Genomic DNA, 24,228 nt, shown 5'->3' on the forward strand with positions numbered 1-24,228 from the left:
CGTCTTGTTAATACTTAAATATATACATTGCCAGTATTCTTTTGTCTGTGCTTGTACATTAAATAGAGATTAAAACTAAAACTAGACAAAACCTCAGCTCCAACCCAATCCACAGTAGGGGGCACTTATGCATGAGTAGGCTGAAATGCACAGCTGGATGAATGGTACCAAACTTTAAAAAGTCATTTGTTCATCTGAATAATACTGTTTTAAACCTCTGCAAGAATTAAGTTGTATCATCTTCAAGTTTTGGGAGGGAAAAAAAAAAAAAAAAAAAAAAAAAAAAAAAAAAAGCGCATAAGTATTTCCAAAACATTCATGTGCACACTAGGAGGTCTGTAGTGGAAAGCTACTCAAGAGTAGTCTGAATTCTGCACAGATGCCACTGCTGTCTGTGAAAGGCCCAGTTGCTAATGCCCAGGGAGTTGTTTGAGCACATGCCTTTAAGAGGAATAGCCAAGAAATAAGTGAGGTACAGGCTTAAAAAGGACATTTAAGCAATCCTGTCACACACTTAAAACCATCTGTTTATCACGTACTTTTATAACAACAACAACAACAAAAGGTAGCTAAAATCATTAAATAACTTCCCACTGACTAGAACTCATGCAATCTTTGCGGAATGCCATTCCACCTTCCGACGAAACGACATCAGCACATATCAGAGATTCCATTCCCTGGCTGTGTGCAGACAGATCTCTGGTAACAGGCACTAATCAGGGTTGAGAGTCCGGCTGACTGCTGGAAAGGAAGGACAGCAAGGCCACCGCTTCCACGGCTGAGCTGGAAGCCGCCCCCGGAGCTGGTGGTTCGCCCAGCGATCGGTTCTACGGCGGGGCCACCGGTGCGCGGCCGTGTGCGGGAGTGGAGCTGTCAGTGGTGCTGAAGCGCGGCGTGGGGGCAGGGAACGGCCTCACGTGGTTGTGGGCCAGGGGCGATGGCGACGGTCTGGGACGTGGGTTCAATTTCTCGCGTCTCTCTTTTTCGAAAAGATCAACACTTGTTAAAATGGTAGCAGCAATTCTTTTCAGGCAAAATGACAGACAAAAGAAACATCCAAACTGCCTATATTTGCACAGATCGGTTTGGGAGTTCTAGTAAAAGAAAGACTTCACGAAGGCAGAACTGCTAGAAGATTGCACTCTTCTTGTGCTGAAAGAATCAAACTGAGTTACTGTGTGTCTTCTTCTATTAACAATCAGCAAACAGTATGAAAAAGTAATACCGCACAGCAATGTTTTTAATCTTGGTCCTGTTAAAAACAAAACAAAACAAGAACAAAACAACAATAACAAAAACAAAATAGAAAAAAGCACAATAGTTTATAACCTGAATTTCAACTCTATTTATTTGTATATTATTTAACCTTATAACTGTTTAATTGTACTTAGTATCATCTGTTGAATATAAAAATACAGCTTCATGTACTTCAGATAGTTCTATGTAATGTGTTTTATCTTTGATTCATGAAGAGACTTGCATAATAAGGGTGCTCTTGTTTTGAATGATAAAACATTTGGTTCAAACTCATAAAACGCTGGCAATTATGAAGAGGTGCTAGTAACAGTGCCTGTCTGGACAAGTTCCTGCTTGGTAGGTATTTAAAAGGGTTATGCATTTGTTACACAGACTTTGAAGAGTAAAGGAAACTAGAGTTAATTTTATTGTGTGAAGCATCCAGACTCTAAAGTTATTGGACTTTCCTCTGCTTATTAAGAATGCACACTCTCTATGTGGAACTAGAAGAGCCATAAACACACACATATCTGAAACATCCCTACTTGCTTAAAAATATATATATTAGAGGATTCCTGCAAGTCCTCTGTTCCTGTGTCTTGAACAAGATAGTTGTGTTTTTGAGATAAGTGTAAATTTGCTATTAAAGAACTTTTTGATTCAAATCCTAAAGAATCCTCCACTTGTATACTGGGCTTGTATACTGGGTATACTGGGCAGTCAACTCCAGCAAGAATGTAATAGATCTGAGTCATTTTGAATGTAGCCTTCCACATGGGGAGGAACTGACACTGAATTAATGCTCCAAAAGCATACAGGACTAACTTAGCTCTCTTTTCATAGTTTCAACAGCCAACTGGAAGAAGGAAAGATCTGATTGTTCACAAAATACTGTGACATACAATATATTCTTCATGGTTGCCCTTATCACTGTTATTTACTGATCACAACACAGCCAATGCTAATTGCAAAACAGTAGAGGTGACTAAATGTTTGCAGAATTAGGACTGTCCAAGGGATCAATCCTATCAGAACAATCACCACACTTGTGATACCTCTAACTCACCGCAAAATAAAAGTAGTTTGTACATGCAGAATCAGAATAGCTGAAGAAGAGCTACATAAACAGAATACAAGGAGTACAGCAATGTTCAAAGTAAAAACTTGTATGCTGGAGTGCATAACAAAACCAAAGGGAAATGTTTAAATGATGTCCACGCATTTACAGATAAAAATGTAGAAAAGGTAGCAATTCTCTATATTTACATAGTCAGAAATACATATGAATATTACACCAAATCATTTAGATATGTGTAGTTTGTTCTAGACATAAGCACAGCCACTTGAATTAAACAGTGCTATCTGCATATTGATATTGATACTAAGCATCTTGCCAGAGGAGGAGCCATAAGGTATTGGTAAATAAATTGTTATACCACATATCAAATAAAAAAAGGCCCTCAGAACAATCCTTTTTAAATAAACCATTAACTAACATTCCTAATATTGTTACTGAACAATATTGTGCTTAATTGCAATTACATTTTTAAAATTATTTAATAGTAGAGATATTGAAAAGAAGAGGGTTTAGTATTATAATCATGCATCTTTGTTGTTGTGGTGTATTTTTGATAGATGCTAAAAGAAAAGGTAAATAAAATCTCATAATGTTCTTTACATACAATTTAGTAGTGATATAAGAATTCAGCATTGAAATGGCATTATGTTCATCTATTTTCTTGTGGGAAGAGAGGACTATTCACAATCACACAGAACTATGCTGGAAGGGACCTCTGGAGATCATCTACTCCAACACCCCTGCTAACACAGATGTCCTAGAGTAGGTTGCACAGGAAAGCACCCAGGCAGGTTCTGAATATCTCCAAAGAAAGAGACCCCCAAAGTTCTGTATACATCAAAGGTTTGCAGGAAAAGGTGTCTGGAGAAATACGATTATGTTCAAGTATATTCTGAAGAGTTAGAAACAAATACTTAAATTGCAGAATAGGGTATGTTGCATTAAAGATGTCAAACTCACCGTCTTCAAACACTGGCCATTTTTGTTGTGTTTAGAAGCCTAGGAAATTCACCTGTGTCTTCTTTCTGCTTTCCAGTAGACTGGGAACATAATGGCGGCTAGATGAGAAATATTTTCTTGTTGAAGATCATTAGAAGCTGTTAGTTTACTGTAACTTGGATTCCTCCCCTGAAATAATCTGATAAATCATTCACTGAGCTTGAAGCATTAGACTTAAAAGACAAAATGAAATGTTATTGTTTTGGGCAACTGCTATTCAGAACTTTAGAATGCCATTTCATTTCTCACTCTGGTCTTCCCATTTATTTTAGTACTAGATGAATCAAGCTTATATCAGTCTTGTTACTCACGGAGAAATGCTATTTTGGCTCTTACTCAGGTAGTTACAGTTGCAGCCACAAACATCTATTTATAATTTCAAGTTACATTAGCTTTAAAACTGAATGTGGATTTCTTTACATAAATGTTTGTTACTGCATGCACATGACAACCAACATTTGGAAGATACGAATATGTTAAATATTTCAATCATGTGAAATGCATTTAAATCATCCCAATTTGTGTTGTAAAGAAAAATATCTCTGTTTCAGCAACAAGTCATTGTCTCACATTGTGAAATTCTTTCACTGAAACAATTGTCCATTATGAAAATGATGAATGTTGATTCCTGGATATGTCGAAGTCTTATGTTTCACAAAATTGTCAAAAATGCTATCCCTGTTTACTGCAGAGCATATCTAAGCTTTTATGTTCTGAAAAAGAAAAATGCTTACCAAAGTTGAAGGTAAATGTGAGCCATCTTTGAATCTGTTTGTGTCTTTTATGTCATTTTCAATACAAACAGGGCAAACCATCTGTAAATGACAGACCAGACGTATATTAAACACATTTTAAGACAGTGCAGTTTAAGCATATGAGCTGATAAGCAAGAAATCAATATTAATAAAAGATTTTGAAAACGTTGCAACATTTTTTTGACTCATTGAATATGGAATTGCAATGCATAACCTTTTATAAATCAGAAGGATATGTTTTAACTTGCCTTCTCCTGAATTGTCATTTTTTTACAAGAAGAGTTGAATATATTTGGAACTAAAGTTGATATATTAATATCCTATATATGTATGAATATATCAGATGTATTTCCTTTATCAGGAAAAAAATCAGTGGAGGTAACTGAAGTAACAAGTCTGTGCAAGTCCTGTACCTTAATCTAGGACATGCTTCACCCTATTAAACTTCTCCAGAAAAAAGAGTCAAAATGCCAGTCTTGACATTTGTACACACTTGCATAGGAGGAGAATGGATAGCTTTTTGGGGCTGTACTCCCTGCTGTGTTAAGACATACAACACAGAGCAAGAAATACACTAAGTCTTGTAGCTCCTAATCCCTCTACTTTCTGTCAGGTGAAGCAAGGAGAACTCTGTAGTTTTAGTTCAAATTCACAGTCTGAAAAAGGTACCATTAAGGCTCTTTCATATGCTGTAGATAGATGTTATGTCACCCCAGTGATTTATTCCAGCAAAACGTATGCAATATTTGTGCACATACTACGCACACGAGATGGTGCTGTGTGCAGCTGAGCATATCCAGCTTTGAAAATCCGCCTTTGTTGGATTTACCATTTCACAGTTTTTGCTATCAAAGTTGTTTGACTTTATGCTATAGGCTGGCTTCTATGACTTGTTACATTAGAAAGCTCAGCATGACTTTCAATAAAAACATAACAGTTCAAAAACAATCCAGTTGCTGTGTCTCTACTTACTGTTTCACCAGGAGATGCATATCTAAGTGCCAGTAACTGGCGTTGCAGTGTTTGTCTAAGAAACATCTCATCCTTAATTGCATGCAGACTGAAAAAAATCTCATATTACATGAACTTATATTATGCTGCCATTCTGAAGAGTACCATACATAACACTGAAGTTTAAAATTGCCAGTTAGAGAAAACTTACTTTTCATATCTTTTACAGGGGAAATAGTTAGGTAAACACTATTGATCAGCAGAAACAGAGCAAATAACCAGTAAGAATTCAGTAATCCATATCAATTAAAATGCCATTAATATATTATATTAAGTATAGTATATTAAATACATGAGTAAAGTAACAGATCCTATGCAGTGGAAAAATCTGTGAGGAATAGAAACAGAACTGGAATTCCAAATACTGTCATTTTTCTGTCTGTAAATTTACTGTATCGTTAACCACTGAGTGCTGATACTTTATCTAATCAACGAAAATTGCTACCTAATTTCTCAAGGTCCAGTTCACGAGGTAATTTGAACAGCTGTATGTTTTTTTCCTCTTTCTGTACAAAGAAAGGTATTACAATACTGAAACAGAACTTTTAAAATAAGGTAAGCAAAGGAAAAAAAATAAGATAAAAATTGTACCAGGTGGTAGGTTTTTTTCTTAAGTGAGGGTAATAGTTTGGATGGTTTGGATTACTTTCCCTGTATTTGTCATGAAAGTTTGATAACTGGCATTTAAACAGGCTCTTGTGCCACAAAATAACCGGAGTTCAGTTGCAGTTAAGTAATACTAGAAGACAACATGACTTGATATGACTCAAGTCGTTGACATTTACAGAGATTTTAAAGTAAAAAAAAGTTTGTATAATTAAAAAACAAACAAACAAACAAACAAAACATTACAAAAAAACATTTTACATTAACTAGCACCTGTCGCAGCTGTTACACTCGAGTGGGCAGAGATGACAAAGTTTGATTTCTGTGCCCTGTTCGTGTGTGGTTACAAGATAAGAACTTCACAGATCTTTTAGCTACAAATAGTAAATTAAGAAAGAAGCAAAGGAACACTTAAATGGATTTCATTTCTATGAAAAATGAAAGAGAACTGTTATTAGAAGGAGCAGTCAGACACATGAAATCTCCTCCAAAAACAATGCCTCCTGTTCTATTGTGTTGGCCACACTGTCAGAGGTGGAAGGTGCTGGTAGGGCAGTAGGGACTGAACCTTCCTGCCAATATTCTGGTACATTTTGCTGCTGCGTGAGAGATGGCAGCAGAGGGGCAGTCCGACTGGCATGTGACATGGCAGAGCATAGGAATTAAAGGAGTGTAACTGAATTGCTCCATATGGGTAAAATGGCACCCACTGACATTCATCAATGCTTGTTGGATGTTTCTGGAGACCAAACAGTGAATGTGGGCACAGTGAGGTGGTGGGTGGTGTGATTTAATAGTGGAGACAGTGACAGAGGGTCAACTCCACTCATGCAGATTTTTACAAGCATGGAATGCAGGATCTTGCTCTTTGAAATGCATAGCTAATGGTGGTGTCTGTGTTGAAAAAGAGTGTTCTGTAGGTGTGAATTTGCTCTATCAAATGCTATTATTGGGCTCTTTGTATCAGTTGTCATTTCGCTGGAAATAAACAGGAGGCATTACTTTTGGAGCAAGCAACATTCAGTGCTCTCTAGATATTTTTCAGGCATTTCATCTACCAGGCCACAGTCTTTGATGATATTCATAAACACACTGAAGTTTTTCTGATCACAAAGGGGCTCACATATTTTATAGTTAAAATTTTAAACTATGAACATAATAGAATAATAATTTATAGCAATGTACAGCATAAAATTCAAAGTAAATATGCTGACCAGGTAATCCAACTGTCATGTAAAAATAAATTGCACAGTCCTTTAATATACTGTCAGGAAGAAAAAAGAAGCAAAGAATAATGATTTTCCTTCCTATAGACTATTTGTATCTTATCATTAATTGCCTTTTTATCAAAGTTAATCTGTTTCCATGATGTGAGAGTTCTTTGCTGCATATAAAATTAGAAATTAATCTCTTTCTTAAGCAACTAATTCTAATGTTCTCCATTAGAAAATGCTCCAGTCCCTGCCCATTCAGTAACACAGTAAATACTCATTAAGATAGAGCTGAATAGATATCAATAATAGAATTTTATTTTTCTACTGAGTCTTGCATGATTGCTAAGAACACTGATAAGACTGTCATTATGTTATCACTGTATCAACATGATGTATTCTCACAATTTTCAGATGAGAGGATAACTTGAGGCCAATTTCAATGAATGACAAACTTAACAAGAAGCTCTCCGTTGACCGTATGGATATTGTATCAAACTGTATAAGCACAGAGGACAAAGTGTTTGCTGTGCAACAGATGTACTTGCAGTACAGTTCACCATTTGTAGGATGAGAATTACAGCATTCTCACACCATTGAGAGTGTTGGGGAGATAAAAAATAAAGGAAAACAACCATCTGAAATACAGTAGAGTGTGCAGTTGGAGGGGAGTTTGTCTTTCTAAAATATGCTTCCAGCTCAGGTGGATTTGAAACTCTTTAGAAATTCTCAGAAAACAATCGGTCTCTGGAGGTGTTGAAGAATCATGTAAATGTGGAGCTGAGGGACATGGTTAGTGGGCATGGTGGGGGTGGGTTGGGGTTGGACTAGATGATCTTTTCCAATCTTAATGATTCTGTGATTCTATGGTTCTATGATTCTACAGTATATGGATTTTAGATATTCTTAATTTGAAGTTTTCTTCCTAAAAGCTATCATGGAGTTATCAGGCCTACGAGAACGGTGACTTCACAACATGACACCAAATATGTGTGTTGCTCATTCTAAGATGCAGACTAAAGATATGTGAGTGTTTGAAAATCCAAGGTTTTGAGTGATAGCAGCAGAGGACTGCATAGTGCAGAGGGAGCCAAACCTAATGCCATCTGATCTGTGCTGCCTATAGAGCACACACAAGAACCAGAACAGCCCTAGGGTTTTATCTTGAAGAACTGATTGCTTTATTCCAAATGAGAATATATGAGTGACGTAGTTGTCTTCATAATTAAAAATTACTTGCCAGTATAAATACAGTCATAGCACATCTGGCTACCCAAGTGTTTCTTGCCATAGAAACACCAGAAGTGTTTTTCAATTGGCAGGATAATACCAAGGGAGCTCCTATCTTTTCCAGAGTTTTCAATATTAGTCACAGACTAAAAGGCAAACAAGGAAACTATGCTGAAGGGGTGTGATGGAGATCACAATTCTCAACAGGTATCTATGGCTGAGCAGTGATCCATGGGATCCTTAGTGTTAATTTGCTAGAAATTCATTAGATTTGGCAACTGGAGGAAATTGGTGGGTTTCAATAAGCCAGCATGTTCCAGCCAAAATGTTTCAGAATGCAGAAAATGAAGATGAAGAAGAAGGAGAAAACCATTTGAGTAGAAGAGCACACATAAAAGATGACTGTGACTACATGAAAAAAGCAGAAGAAAGTCCTATAATTCTGGGATAAAGAAAGAGTTGTTACAGAAAATGTTAAAGTATGAAATAAGAGAGAGAAAAAAGATCTTTGAGGAAGAGGAACTTCCTTAGGAAGGAAGTCACAGGGAAACAAACTGGTTAAAGAACATGGGTTTTAGCAGATTAAAATCTCATTCAAACATGCTACAGAAAGTCCTCAAAGAAAAATTAGTCTATGCACACAAGTTTTGTTTCTAAGATCATTCACTATTTACTCAATCATACAAAATGTCCTGTTTGAAATGCTTATGATCTGCTACAAGCAGGTGAAAAGTGTATTATTCAACTCAGTGTTATTTAATTCCAATTTTTAAAATCTAGCTATTATATCCTCAGATACTAATAACTATGCAACTGAACAATGTATACAGCAACCTCAATTTTCGTCATTTATATATATACATATTTCATCATATCACATATATATACATTATATATATATATATATATAATTTGCAAAGTCTATTTTAGTATTTTATCAACGCAACCAGTGTTGTTATAATACTACACCTGTTTTGTACAATCTGGAATTTCTTCTTCCATATTGCATTATTTTGCTCAGCTTTCTTTCTACAGAGAAAAAAAAAAAATAGAAAAAGAAGTGGTTAAAATTGTGTAGGGGCTTCTCAAGTGTCTTCAAAGCAATCTTAGAAATATTGACCACTACCTTTCTATAGTTTGCCTCTCTTGGCCTTCACATTTCTTCATTTTCCCGTTTTCAGTAGTCAGGGACCTTTCAGCAGACTGCTGCTCAGGTGCTACATTTGTTATCTAAATGTAAGTAAAACATTATTTATTTTCTTAATCATCTTGCAAAAACAAATACAGGTTTTGCTCATACGCAGTGGTATTCCTGTGACAAGTTTTCCTATTTTGGTCTATTAAATATTTCCAGTACTCTGCTAATAATTGAAAGATTTTGCAGCCTAAGCCAGCAGTTCAAAGTCGGCTCATTTTTTCTATTGTTTCTAAGAATGGTGGCAGTGAGGCAATGTTTTGTCAGTTATAACAAGAGCAGCACGGTGGGCAATTAGTTGAATTTATCCTAGGTTTACGTGTCTGAACCTCACCTTAGCGCTGTATATGTGTCTGAACCTCATCTTAGTGCTATCAGTGGGAAAATTACCATTGCCTTAGATGTAGGAGGACACGAGACTGACCACTGCAAATTCCCCAGAATAAAACCAGCAGTATGTGGAAAGTATACAGTAAAGAAATTAGAAAAAAAAGTCGACTCTCAGATCTAGACCTGATCTGTACAATTGTGTCTATACTTTGGGTCCAGGAATACTTCCTGATCTTTGGTTCTGTGTGGATGACCTGCCACTAATCAGTCCCACACCAAGTGTAAGGGTAGGAAATGCCAGGTGCATAGACTTAGAAGGAAGCTGTGGGCCATTTCCAGCATGGATCACTGGATGGAAGGACATATGCAGGTGCCAATGGAGCACGCATAGGGGAGACCTCATTGCTCTCTGCAAGTACCTGAAAGGAGGTTGCAGCAAGGAGAGTGTTGGCTTCTTCTCCTGTGTGACAGCTAATAGGACACAAAGCAGAAGTCTCCAGTTGTGTTACAGGAGGCTTAGATTGGATATTAGGAAGAATTTTTTCAAGGAAAGAGTGATCAAACATTAGAATGGTGAAGTCCCTATCCCTGGAGGTATTTAATAGACATGAGCACATGCCACTATAGGGCATGGGACTCGGGAGGACATGCTGTGGTTGGACTTGATGATCTTGAAGGTTTTTTCCAACCTGAACAGTTCTACAACTTATCTTTCATAAGAAGTTCCCTTTGAAATTATGTGTTCTCCTCAGGCAGCACTGTTTCAGTTTCACCTTACATTGGCAGATTAGTCATTGCAATTTCTTTTTCTTCTACTTGCAGTGCTGAAATCTAACCATGGCCATGAAAAACTGGTTTAGTATCCTATAATATTTTTATCCCTCATGAAATTGGAGTGCCATTAATTGGGCATGACATATCAGGAATCTGCAACATGCTAACCCACCCCAAATACACCATTCTCTCTCAGCAAGATGTCCTTGCAACTTCCTCCAACTGTAAATTATAGCCTACAGTACACAAAGAAAATAAAAAATCAAATGAAAAAAACAACAAAGATAAGAAGCCTCAGTCCTCTCAGTCATTTCCTACTTCTACACACCTCATCCAAATATGTATTCCTTCCTCCAAGAGAAACATTCAATCCCTGTTATATTTCCACAGTTCTCCACACAGTCACACATGAATCTGGTATGTTATACACTCGTCTGTTTGAACAGAAATTTCAGGCTGTCAGAAGTGTATTGTATTAAACCCTTGCTCTTTCCACATCAAGTCATCACTTTGTTTTTTCAGCTGCATATGCATTCCATTTTCTCTCAAATACACATGCTGGTGGCTGTGTGGCTAGTTCAGAGGTGCAAAAATCAGAGTTAAAGAATAGATAGTATTGCAGATACATGGCAGTACCAGGCCTTCTAAACAAAGAAAAGCCATTTTACTGACATACTATTAAAAATCAAATTAAATGAATTGCAAATATCAATTATTATTAAAAGACTTAAAAAAAATTGCATGATCGAATTCATCTTCCAACACTGATTTTCACTGATGACACTCCAGATTTCAGTAGCAATACAGCTAGGTAAATGCAGAGCTGTAAAAACAGAATTAGGCCCAATGTAACTATACACAAAATATCAAACCATGTGCGTAATGGTGCAAAGCAGCTCCAAAGTCCTAGGATTTAATTTCTAGCTGATTCTTTTTAAGAATTACAGATGCTCGAAATATAAGGCTAATAGTGTGTAGCCTTGACTGATCCCCTCACTGACTGCTGGGACAGGTTAGGGTAGAAAAGACCACATTTAAAGACTTTCCATATTTTGAAGATCCGTAGCTCTTGGAATGGTCCCCTGAGGAAGCAGTAGCTGTTCTGAACTCTAGTTCAGGATGGCAGTTGAAAAGAAAACGAGAGTTGTACCTGTTCTTCATTTAAGAGCTTATATGAAAAAAAGGATTAAAAAATAGATAACTTTAATCCCTGTAGGGATTTCCAGTAGGGATTAAAGTTTGTAATGTTTCTACTTAAAATAAATAAATAAATAAATAAATGTATCTTGTTAAATCTCTGTCATCATGTACATCTCTCAAAATGATGCACTTCCTGTCTGAAAAGAAGAACAAATGTCTTTGCAAAAGCAACCACAAACTGGATAAAAGATCAGCTTTTGGAGATAAGCGAAACTCCTGTACCATTTCAAGAGCACCTTCAGATCATAGAAGCATATTCTTAATACAGAAGAAATCTTAATCAAACTTTTAATCACAAAAAATCTTTGCTATTTATGCTATGTTTCTTGTCCTTCAGTTTTAAAACCTCAGACAGGCAAATTAAGATTTTATTCAGAATTAAATGTGAAATTGATATAAACTGTGAATGTTATTTGCCTCTTCCCATCATTTGAAATATTAGTTCATTTTCATTTTTGCTTTTCAAAATTAGGATTGTATCGTTTTAGGTACTTATTTTTGTCAGTCACTCAATCTAGTGCAGAGTGATTGACTAAATGTTATATCCTCTTTAAGCTGATTGAAGGTAATGAAACAAATTTCTGCCCCCTATTGATCTATCCAATGAAACACTGCTGAAGGGCTGAGAAACTATTGCTTACTTCTTTCCATCTGATTTAAGTTCCCATGTTAGATTAACGTTGTTCAGATTAGGACACCCCATCCATAAGCCTCCTGAATAATCTCCACTGAGAACCTGAGCTCTCAACAGCCACCCATGGTACATTTGCATGGTCTTTGGACTGCCTCAACACATGGCCATCTGTCATCATTGCATGGTGCCTCTCCACAACTGGGTCGGACCCTTGCCTGAGGGCATTAGGTTCCAGACAATGCTGGTTTAGATGAGCAGTTTGGTTAACACTACAAGGGCCATCTGTTCTACAGGAAATCCTTTCTCTGTGTCATTAATGAAGTATTTGCAGCACATAACTATATATTTGTCTACTACTGTAAGCTTTTAGGTAACAGCAATTGTGAGGGCATGTTATTTGCAACGGAACAAAATAGTCTTCAAAAATACCAAACTTTGTTACATATATCATGTTTACCTGTTACAGCTTAGTAGAGATGAAAACCAACTACATATTTAGCAGTGGAAGTGGTTAATTAGCTATGGCTTCAGCATAGCTATAACACCTCAGAACCTCAGGCAATATAAAAGAACTGAACTTGATCTAAACCTTGCTAAAAAAGTCTATTGTCTTCTGAAAAACAAAATACGAATCCCATCAAAGGATTCAAAAATTTAACTTTGGTAGGGAAGTGTTAATCTTCTGTAGCATATTAACTTGTTGATTATAAGAATCATATTTTGGGGAAGACATTTCATATATTTCTGCCTGTAATAAAATATAGAATTATTTTCCAGAAAATGAAGCATAGCCAGAATCTAGTAACTTAAGTTTTACATGCTTACTATGCTTTCCATCCACTGTTCAAATAGACTTGGCTTTCAGACACTGGAATTGCAACTTGCTAAGTAGGAAGAAAGAGAGCTGGGAAAGAGCACTTGGCAACTATTATTTTGATAGAATATCCCCTTCCTCCAAATCACATTTTCATTGTAAAAGGTGAAAGGTGAAATTCAATGTACTACTTAGAACAAAAAATATTTATATTACAGAGAGAAATTCACCTTGGGAAGACTGCTAAATTCCTGAATGTTTCTAAATGTGACCACTGTGGGCTGAACAGCCATGAAGGCCCAGAGATGGATGAAAATGCAGTGGGTGTATAGATGTCACTTTCTACCTAATGCAGATGAATGTTATATCAGACACAGCGACCTGACTGGGAATCTTCTATACTGAGGAGCTTCAGAAGTACAATTTCTTTTTTTTCATAAGTTCTGAAATTACAACTACTTGAGAAATTATGAAAAATCTTGGCGGAAATTACTGATTATAGGATATACTCACAGCCTCCTTCTGGTCTACTTAAGCTCAAAAAAAATTCAGAAAACTTGAATGAACCTCAATACTATTTAAATCTGAAACACAGATTTTAACCCCAGTAAATCATTTTTTTTTTTTCCAATAACTATAATGATTACAATTATATGTAATGCTATAATGAGTAATAACAAGTATGTATAAAATAATCAAAATACAGAGAAAGAGAACCATTTAGTCTGTATTAAATACCTCAAGTTAAGGGGCAAATCTAGGGAAGCTAGAGAATAAAATGGAACCAAGAAATAGAACTGAAAGTAATGAAACTATGAAACAGATTTCAGGAGAACTATGGCAAGACTTCGACACTCTTTCTGTTGTACTCCTACACCCTTCTCACTATTAAGTTTCTTGAACATGAATTATTTGCTCTAAATAGAGAAGATATTGAAAAAATATTTTAAATCTGTTTGATGAAAGTAGGTAGAACAATGTACTTTTCCATCTGCAACCTACTGTTTTCCTAACAAACTTATATCCATTTCCTCTTTGCTCAGTAGTGCATTTATGCAGTCATCAGCTATCACAGAAGCAGCATAAACAGATATCCTATTATTTTCAATATCTTAATCTGTAACAAAATGGATTTTCTTATGTAAATAAAATCCCTATCTGGATACATAAAAATTTCTAAGGTGAATGCAGGCGTCCGCTTGCTCTGTCTACAAAACAAAATTGTACAACCAAATTGGCTACAGTACAAACGCTGAACAAAATATCAGCTAACACCATATGTGTACTTAATAGTAATTGAATAGTAATTTTACTTTATTGAATGTACTATCGTGCTCCTTCAAACCCACACTCAAAAATTTAGTAACCCTTTGCATCAGAAACATCTGAATCATTTAGTGTTTCATTCATTACCAACAGACTGTATCTTGAAAACACCTGAGGCCATGTAGAAATCTCTGCATTTTCTAAGAAACACTGTCCTACATGGGCAGTATGTCTGGTTAGGCCTGGACGTTCACACAGTGGCTTTTGGGATGGGCATTGAAGAGAGGTCAGGCTGCTGAGATAAATTGTAAAGGTGAAACTAACCCAGAGCTCCTTAGTTCCTCAGCAGTTTTTGACACAGTTCTAACAGGAAAATTCATGAACTACTAAAAGAAGCAAGAGGAAAAAAGCATTTGTAACAACAAAAATTACGCCTAATAAAATACTGAATAAACCAACCTTATTATTTAATAAAATTGTTGTGGGATAAGAGATGAGATCTGAAGAATGACTCGTGCATACGTGTTAAGTGCTTTTTCTTTACATAATCTAGAATTTTCTTTTAAGTTTCACAGCTTTCCTTCCCTGCAGCTGGCTATGTTACCTTTAGCTTAAAGCTCTACTCTCCAAAGAGACAAGTTCGTGGGCAAAGCTCGCTGGCAACTCTTAACAGCCCTCTGGTCCGAGTCTAAACCGGCAGAAACACGTTAACCAAGGGCTTTTTGAGTATGGAGACATCGTAAGTATTGCCTAGTGCTCCTTATGCCCTCATCTTTCAACATCACAGTTATGTCAGCCAAGTTCCTGGTGAAGACCTAATTTTCAACCCCTACATTTTTAGGATGTGTACCTATGTGAGACCAGGGAAAATTCTGTAGCGAGAAAGTTCTCATAGTATCTAAGCGTCTTTGTTTGACTTTAGACAAAAATCTCTTCCTGCTACAGTGTTTTGAGCTGTAAGAAGTCGAACAGATAGATAATTACTACTAGTATACCATATTTTTGTGTTTGCGTGTTTGTTTGTTTATTTTAAGGCAATCACATGTTGCTTTCAAATATTACATGTATTCCAACCATCCAAGATGTTCAGTTTATCTCAGCATATGGCTAGTTCTCACCACATGCCATAGATTTCCAAGTCTAACTCTGATTAATAGGATATGTCAAACTGTCGAAGGAAATTCAATTTCAAATGTCAGGCTGATTAGAAACTCTGCCTTTTTTTTTTTTTTTTTTAATATTATTGATACTTTTAGGAAGATGAGAGATATAGCAGTCCTCTACTGAAATTAGTGCATTATTAAACTTAAATTCAATCTAACTTTAGGGATAATAAATAATAAAAAAGTCCTTTGTTCTTACAGTGATTCTCTGTGTTTGTTTTGATACTATGAATAGATCTCACAAAAGTTAAAGAACATCCTCAAATACATACGTACTTTTCAGACAATTATTTTTCTAAAACATTCACAATATAATTCAAAGCAAAAGAGAAATACAAACACTTTAACTATTCTCACTTTTGGTGAATGGTAGGATTTAGCAGTAGGTTCAAATGATAAATGGCATTCTTATTTGATTATGATCACAATCATAAAACTCACAGTAGAGTGATGGCTTTAATAGTTCAAATAACCTGACTTAGGATAGAGATTCACAAGGGCTAATCTCACTTACAAGGAGGAAAGTGTAAATTTTAAAGGAAAACATTCAAATTCTATTGAAATATTTCAAGATTATTCCTTGTTCACACAAATTTGTCTATCTAAAGAATTCCAAATTTGGCAAGTAAGGAGAAGGACTTATAAGAACTTACAAATCTTATAAGGACTTCCCTGTCTTTGGGAAGGGAGGACAACTTAAGTAAAACAGACCACCCTTTCTCTCTCTCTGTAAATCAGATAAGTGTTTTTGATCATTAAGCATGAAAAGAAGGAGATAATAAACGGAGGATAACTCCCTCAATATTGACTGGAATACAAAGACATGTAATCTTCTTACAAAATCATTTAGGCCTGCACCACAGGTCTCCCCTCCCGTGCACTCTCACATGAAACAAGATTCTCATGAAAGAGTGAATGAACCACGTTGTGGAATTAGTACACTTGTTTGACCATGACAGTGTTCAGGAGATAGATGACTACAGGCTTTTGAAAATTACGCTAAATATCAAAACCCTTTTTTAAGTGTAGTTTGGTAGCCTTGAATTCTGTATTTGCAGGCTGTTCAATACCTCAGTGATGTTTCTTGTTTCGCAGTAATCTTTGCTTTTTTATTTTCACAATTCCTTCAGGATCATATCCTACTGTTAATCTTGATGAACAAGAGGAAATGTTTCTCTCATGTGGATAAAATTGACTCACAGCTTAACAAATTCAGAAATAAAAGGTTATTCAATATCTAGACTATCATTTTAGAAAGTTGCAGTGCTGTACAGCACAGTAAGCAATTGTCCTACTGCAGCACTATGGCATGAACTTAAAGCTCTCTTTGTACTGCTTTGGTCTTGAAATATGAAGATATTATGTCAAACAACACCCTACTTTTCTGTCTCTGCTTCATAGCATTGTATTTTTAGGTAAAATACTACTACTTCTGCACAAAAGTTGTATTAGCGGCCTGGTGCTACAGGTTCAGTATATTCAGCTATTTAAGAGGTAAAATGATAACAAATGGATTTGTTCCATAAGATACTTCTGTTGTAAATAGAACAGATTTTCATTCTCATGGGCAGACCTTCAACTATGCTTACCAGCTAACCACAGTTGTCAAACATCATGCCCTGTGGTCTGCCATTGTTGCTTCACTTAGATTAAAGAGCAAGGAACAGTGAGGAACATCTAGATTCAAGGGGCTAGTGAGATAAGGATAAAGTCTAGGAGTGATGTTACATGACTCCATCTAGAAGCAATGGAAAAAGAGACTAAAAAAGTTGTAATGAGAGCAGAGTGCTACTAGTGCAGGACAAGGAAAGTATTCTTTTACTCAGCTAAAACACAAATACAGGTTTATGGGGAAACCAGTGGAAAAAGAAAAAACTAAATTAAGACAATTAAAAAAGAGGCATGACACAAGCAGAACATTGACATATTGGCTAATAAAATTGACTTATATTTTACTTAAAAAAAAAAACTTGTATACTTCTTTTTGTGCACCACCCAGGACGACTGGCATTTTTGTTTCAGTGTCTCTTCCCCTTCTATTGCTACAGTGAAATACTGAGAAATACGGATAAAATTGTAGGCACAGACTTTTGGAAAAAGTCCCTGTTATAATTTATTGACAATTTTTATTAAAATGAGAAAACAAGGTATTTTATAAATAGTATACTCAAGAGGCAAAGGGCTTTTTATTGACATAAAGTTGTATAAATATGTATATTTGAATTTTGATCTATGACAAGGGAAAATTATTTTTCAGTTCACAGACAGAGGACACAATAATTAGAAAAACACTTTTCCTTTCAAATCTCCACTGGATATGAACTGGAACTGTTAACAGCATCAGAAAGTAACAGCAACTCCTTGGCTGGCACTGGGCTGTGACAAAGCCAGTCCTTTCTGTGTTACTCCTCAATGCTGATTATGAGTCTGTATTACTCATATGGCAGGAAACCAAAAATATTATTTATAAATGATGATCCCTCCAAATATTGAAAGAATCACTGAAGTAGACAAAAAGGGAAAAACATTTATATGAACATTTTTCCCCTAAGATTTGTTCTAGAATTCTACTATTGTTTCAAATTTGTGTACTTTACTGACACTGTTATATAATTTAATCTAACATTATCACATTTTCCAAGATTTATACTATTAGAATAGGTCATTTTGTATCACTTTCCAACATTTATTGTTATAAAGTCAAAATATGCAGAAGTGCACAGCAATACAGAAATTAATTAATTCATATAATAATCTTCATGACAATCCTTTAAAAACTTGTTAGTACTTAGAGACCTTTTGGGAGTACCAATGCTTTATTCCACCATATGTTGTAGGATTTATATTTTCAGGATCATTACATTTCAACCTTACATAGAATGCACTTTTGACATTCAGTGCTCGTTTCTCTTCCTCATGAGATCGATGTTTTCTGAGCCGGTTTTTATTCTCTTGCTTGTCCATCTTTCATTCCCACATTTGTATGCACTCAGAGTACAAACAAGAAGTCTCAGTGAGCAAAGTGTGCAAGTTCTCACTAAGCCTACTTCTTCCTTGCTGTTTCCCACAGGGTAGGATTCCACTTAACCATGCACTTTACTGCTCCAACCTGCCTGTCTTACTGTATTACTGCTGTATTTCTTTCATGTTCTATGATGATTCTTTTGATGACATACAATGAAAAGATACGGCCACAAAAAGCTATAGCCTAAATTACAGTAAGTATTGCAGGTAGTCAAGGTATCTTCAGTACATTTCATAAGTCATCACAATGCATACATTCCATGTTTATCTTGGGGTACCATGGGACCTTAGAGCCATCCTCACAATGTGTGTCTTAGATATTTGGTAACTGTGTGCTTGACTTCAAAGAGAATTGGGAGGAGAGGGGAGAATGAGGCCAAGTCTTGCTCAACATCCTTTGCAAAGGTTGGGCTACCATGCACTCCTTTGTTTGGAACTCGGGCCATTTCTGAGCTGGGAAGGTTTTCACAGTTCTTTCAGTAAGATGAAGTACTTTCTAGGTAAAAATCGGAACCAACTCTGGGGTGAAAATAGAATTGAGTGTCTAAAAATCAATATTTATTCATTTAAAAAACTATTTTATTTTACTCACGAATTATTAAAAGTTTCAATCTCTGTTTTGTTTTGTTCTGAATGTATAGAAAGAATAGATCAATCCTGGCTGCCTAAATTTTAGTGTTAGAGGTTCCTCAGCGATTTCTAGGACAACCACAATTCAATTTGTAACTTAAAATGATTTCTCCAGGTATCTCAGTTATGATTTCAGATCCAGAAGTCTGTCTGAGCTCTTCTTGTGTTATAAATCAGTTCAGAAACACACTAGGAATCCAAATCAATCCTCAGCTTTACTGTGTAACAACAAGGTGTTTGAACGTTTTTGATAAACATACAATTTAATGAACCCACAAATCAGACTGCAGTTCCTAGCATCAGCCAGCATTCTCTACTGTGCTTTTCTATCCCAAAAGATATATATTTTTTAAAGAGCAGCTTGCATGCCCTGACTTAGTAGGCTAAATTTAGAAAGACAGATTTTAAATTATTTCATTCATCACTTCCTAATTTCAAGAGAATTGTGCATGCATCTTTTTTTCATAACGAAAATAATTTTCGTTAGGAAGATTCTTATTTGGGTTAATTTAACAGAGAATTTATTTGGTGGCTACTCACCTTTGTAAACTGATTTGAAAACCCTGTTCTATAGCATTACACTTTGTTTTCCTCTAGTTTAAAAAAATGCAGTCCTACAATACTCACTCAGGCTCACTGAAACTGAAAACTGAGGAAGGAGTGCAGGATTGGCCCCTTGCTATAAAGCCCACAGCACATGGTGCTGAGATTAACAAAACAAAGTACAGCAGCTATGACTTGGCACAAAGTTTGACAAGCTGCAGAAAAGCAAATGTTTAAATAACTGAAGTGGTACTGATTTTCTATTCACAACCTTTTCTCTTCTAAACAGTATCATATTCTTTTCCAGCACATTTAGATCGCAAGTCAAGCTGTGTTTTATTTTTTATTATAATAAACCCAGTCAGTTTACTGTAACAAAGACATACTACTGGTGATCAGTGTGAAAGCCAGTACGAAATCAGGCTAGGAAAAAAAAGTCAAATGGCAAAATAAAGGACCAGCCGTCTGGAAAGTTCCTGGATCATGTAAAAAGAAAATAAAAGGCTGTGTTCTTATGAGACTAATGCAGAATACAAAAATATTTAAAGACAAAACTCTGTGTCGTTGCCTATGACATTTGTTAACAGCAGCCGTAAACCTTTACAAATAATGTTGCATTTATTAAACATTTTCCAAGCCCATCTAGAACAAAATATTAGTGTTTTTTCTTCTAAACATTTCTAGTAGCATTGTTTATATCTATTCCTCTCAAAATACCACACACATAAAACAAAACCCTAGCATAGTTTTGCAATAGTTTTTTCACCTGTAAAGCAACTTCCTGACCTAAAAAACAAACACATTCAATCTATGGGATATTGCACAAGTTTTGTGTATTTTATTATATTTGCAATAAATGATGGTACACAAAAACTAACATTTATGGAAATATCTTACCAGATTTTTATCTAATGATCTCCTGTTTTCAAGTTCTGCCTTCATCTCTTCTTGAAATTCAACCAACTAAAATGCAAGAACATGAGGAATGAAGTTGGATTTTGTATTCCAGACAGGCATAATTCTCTATAAATTATTTCTAGAGACAGTCCCCTGATCAATAGACAACACGTGGACAAACATTTCTTTATTAGTACTGGTATTAGATAGGGATCTTGACTTACAGCTAGCCACTTTCCTGTGGGATTTAATAGTGCCACAAGTCACGTACATGAAAACCTTCCAATGTAAGTAAAGCAGAGTGTGATGTCACAGGAGGCAGGAAGACAACAAAAACATCAGAATCAGAGAGTTCACTGTTTTGAACTCCCAGAAATGTGGCTTGTAGACATGTACACACTTGTAGAAAAATGGCAGAATTGTGAATAATCTGCAGAGTTCTAAAAGATCTGTGCAAGATAAGATTTGTCGGCAAATGATACATCTGGTCTCACCAATGACAAAGAGGTGTGACTACAGAAGAGTGAAAGAAGGATTTGTCAGGGATTCTTCAGCGGTTTCAGAAACAAAACATGCTTAAACATTACACTGCAAAGCAAAGTGTCCTTGAGTTCTGCTGGGTTGGAGCTGTCACAGCTGCTGTCAGTTGGGACCGGCAAGTTAAACATCTATATTTCCCAGTGTGACAAGGAACAGAGTTTGTTGCTTACTGAATTTGCATTTAGAACATTATTAAAACCAGACAATGTTGAACACAACACTGTCATTCATTTTCTTTCATAAAAATGGAGAAACGCTCCCCTTCAGCACAATAACCCAGAAGCTGGAATGCTCAGCCGCAAATCAGGGCAGCTCACATTGTGTGCCTCTGGGAGTTTTATGGGGCTTGATTACAATATCCCAAGTCATGGAAAAGTGCCTTAACTACCACTCTGTGATGAGAATAAGCCACCAGTTCTGTTCAAGCTGTGCCATTGGACTCAAAGAATATGAAATTCATGAGACTAGATACAGAATGCTCACGCATGAGCTTCACCACATAGCAGAGCTGTGACTGCATGAGAAAGGGGAACGCTGTGTTCTGACTTGCTGGATCATTTATGAATTTTACATTAGACTACAAGAAAAAAAACACCAGATAAATAAAACAACAAACTCACACAATGCACACGGACACATAAAAACCAAACACAGATACTCAGTAATAGTTCAAAGAACAAACTTAGGGAAAAATTCCTTCCTCCATGTGGATTATCCTTGCCAGTACTCTAGAGATTATGGCTCTGCTTTTAAGAGGATATTTTCCAATCAGAACACAGTGTAAATGAGCAGTTAAATCACTGCTATATAGAGCTATCTATTCAAACATTTTGAGTTCACCAATGAGCAGAATGCTGGGCAGAAGCTCTAGTCCTTGGGAGAAAGTCAGTGCTTGCCATCTCTCACGATGCTTTGAGAGGAAACTGGAGAGCTGTGGCACAGCTGGGCACAGCTGGGCTGTCGGGGCACAGGGAAACCTGTCAGACTCCGATTCCTAACTACAAGACATAGAACAATATTTTCTAATTAGTCCAAGTAAAAGACAGTGCTCTGAGCCTGTTTCACCATTACTTACTGTTTCAACACAGAATGTGCTTTGAATTTCATCTTTAAGCCTTGACCTTTCCTTGTATAGTGTGTATAAGAAACTGGCATCTCTATCAGTTTTGTGAACTCCACTTCTGGAGTGAAATGTCCAACTGCTGAGCACTACAGCAGTGCGTGCCTTCTGGCCCAACTCCTCTTTTTAAAAATGAAGACTTTCTAATGTAAGAAGAATTTAAACATATTCTGGCTGCCAAGAGAATAGCTTTCAGTGGGATATGCAGAAGAGGGAAAAAAATATCAGAGACTTCAGTAATGTAGTTTATGTTTTAGAACTGTATTTTTTTTCTTTTGGGAACAGAAATACAGTTATCAGAATTATAATGAGAAGAGAAGGGCTGCTCCAAAGGCTTCTGACAGCACTCCAGTCTTACCTACTTGACAGAAAGTGCAGCAGTCATGAAGGGCTACCTGTGTGGATAATGGTATTGGAGGAAGTTTGGGATGAAAGCATGTGATCCATATTTACGCAAATGTAGTGCTTTGAAATCACACAAGGGATAGGTAGAAGAGTTCCTACGCTGCTGCTCAAATCTCCTGGATGGGGGAGAATCTGCAGGAAGATACGGCATGTGAGACAAAAGCCTCCATTGCACTGAGATGAAGTGGAGAAAAGAAAAATAAAAAGTAAGCTTCAGGAGAAAAAATCCTGTTCTGATGACTGGCACTTTCAGCATAGTGAGATTTCAAACCTGAGGGGGATTCCTGAACCTGTCAGACCTTAACAGCCAACGCAAACAGAGGCATCCCTTCCTTGACGGTGCAGTGTAGTAGGCTGACCAACTAGTTTTCCATTTCCAATTTTAGATTTCATGTATAGTATCCTTTTTTTTTAAACTTTAATGAACGTCACCTTTCAATAGTCCTTTAGAGATAAGTAGGTTTCTGTATTTTAGAGTGGGAAACTTAGTCATAGAAAGCAGATTCATCAATGGTCACAGGGAAAGCCAAAGAAAGGGATGACTTTAGAATTCCAGTGCCTTAGTTCACCATCAGTTTGTTTTTTTGTAACATTAAGTTTTGTGAGAATTTTGTAATCCTTTATAAGCACAAGGAAATGTCATTTCCCTTAAGATTTACCACAAATAAGTGAGTTTTCTACAAAATCTCTTGGGAATTTTTCACAGAAGGAATGTTCTCTAGATTTGTGACTGTTTTAAAGTTTTCTATTAAAAATGAATAGATCTCAGGAATGAAATATATGCCTTGGAGAAAAAAAGTCATTTGAGAACCGTCACAAGACAGAAAGGCCGCTGGAAGGATATTTAGAAGTTATAACATGGAAACTCTGAGACCTGTCCATGTTTTATCATTTGTTACCAAACAGATATTAGCGCTGGAAAAGTTTTTTAGAAAGTTGTATTTTATGCCTTGCCCAGCTATGTGTTGCTAAGATAACGCATAAATAATAAGTCAGAAATAATTATAGGTCTATCCATGGGTAATGGAATATTTTACAAATTGTAGGTTACTAAAAAGGCTTTCGTTGGATGTAACTAGTTATTTGCTCTTATCCTGCCTTCAAAATCTTACTGAATGCATTTCTTTCTACACTAAAGTAGTCAATCATTTTAGTGTAGTATATTGAGGTTCAGAACTTTCACTGTATTTCAACAAAATTATACAATATGATGGGCCAAGAAGCAACTATACTCATTAAAGGAACACCAGTTCATTATTACTCTACAATGAGTTGTACTACCATAAAACATAATGTAACATTATTCAAGCCTAAGATTATTCTTCAGCTTCCTAGCATTACTTGGTCCATACACTGCTAATAGTCCAAGCCTGTTAATGTTCCTCCAGGACTGTAGCTAACAAATGTAAAAATTACCATACCTGTTGAATAGTTTGCTCATCACTTTCCATTTTTAATTGCATTCTTTGAACTTGCCTATCTGAAAACAAGAGGAGAAAGAGAAAAAGCATGGAATTATGTGCCTCCATTAATGTATGCAAAATGTTTGCTTCAGGTCAGTCTATAA

The 24,228-nt window shown here is 36.1% G+C and overlaps 1 protein-coding gene across 10 annotated transcripts in view; it reads right to left on the reverse strand.

The window, feature by feature from the left end:
- Positions 1-326: 326 nt before the first annotated feature.
- C6H10orf67 (chromosome 6 C10orf67 homolog) overlaps positions 327-24,228 on the reverse strand; it is a 43,149-nt gene continuing 19,247 nt past the window's right edge. For 5 of the 10 annotated variants that reach the window (XM_090142946.1, XM_090142945.1, XM_090142942.1 and 2 more), the window contains 8 exons: positions 24,083-24,141; positions 20,597-20,662; positions 9,253-9,356; positions 9,096-9,155; positions 5,041-5,128; positions 4,048-4,128; positions 3,275-3,372; positions 327-1,252 (listed from right to left, as the gene is read on the reverse strand). In XM_090142946.1, coding sequence (XP_089999072.1) covers positions 3,280-3,372; positions 4,048-4,128; positions 5,041-5,128; positions 9,096-9,155; positions 9,253-9,356; positions 20,597-20,662; positions 24,083-24,141 — 551 coding nt within the window. In that variant the 3' untranslated portion in view covers positions 327-1,252; positions 3,275-3,279. Of the gene's footprint in view, positions 1,253-3,274; positions 3,453-4,047; positions 4,129-5,040; positions 5,129-9,095; positions 9,156-9,252; positions 9,357-20,596; positions 20,663-24,082; positions 24,142-24,228 lie in introns of those variants that run through there. The other 5 variants (XM_090142943.1, XM_090142944.1, XM_090142950.1 and 2 more) reach the window with 5 other exon arrangements.

This window comes from Phasianus colchicus, chromosome 6, assembly GCF_987193195.1.
Source record: "Phasianus colchicus chromosome 6, bPhaCol1.hap1.1, whole genome shotgun sequence".
Classification (NCBI taxonomy): Eukaryota; Metazoa; Chordata; class Aves; order Galliformes; family Phasianidae; genus Phasianus; species Phasianus colchicus.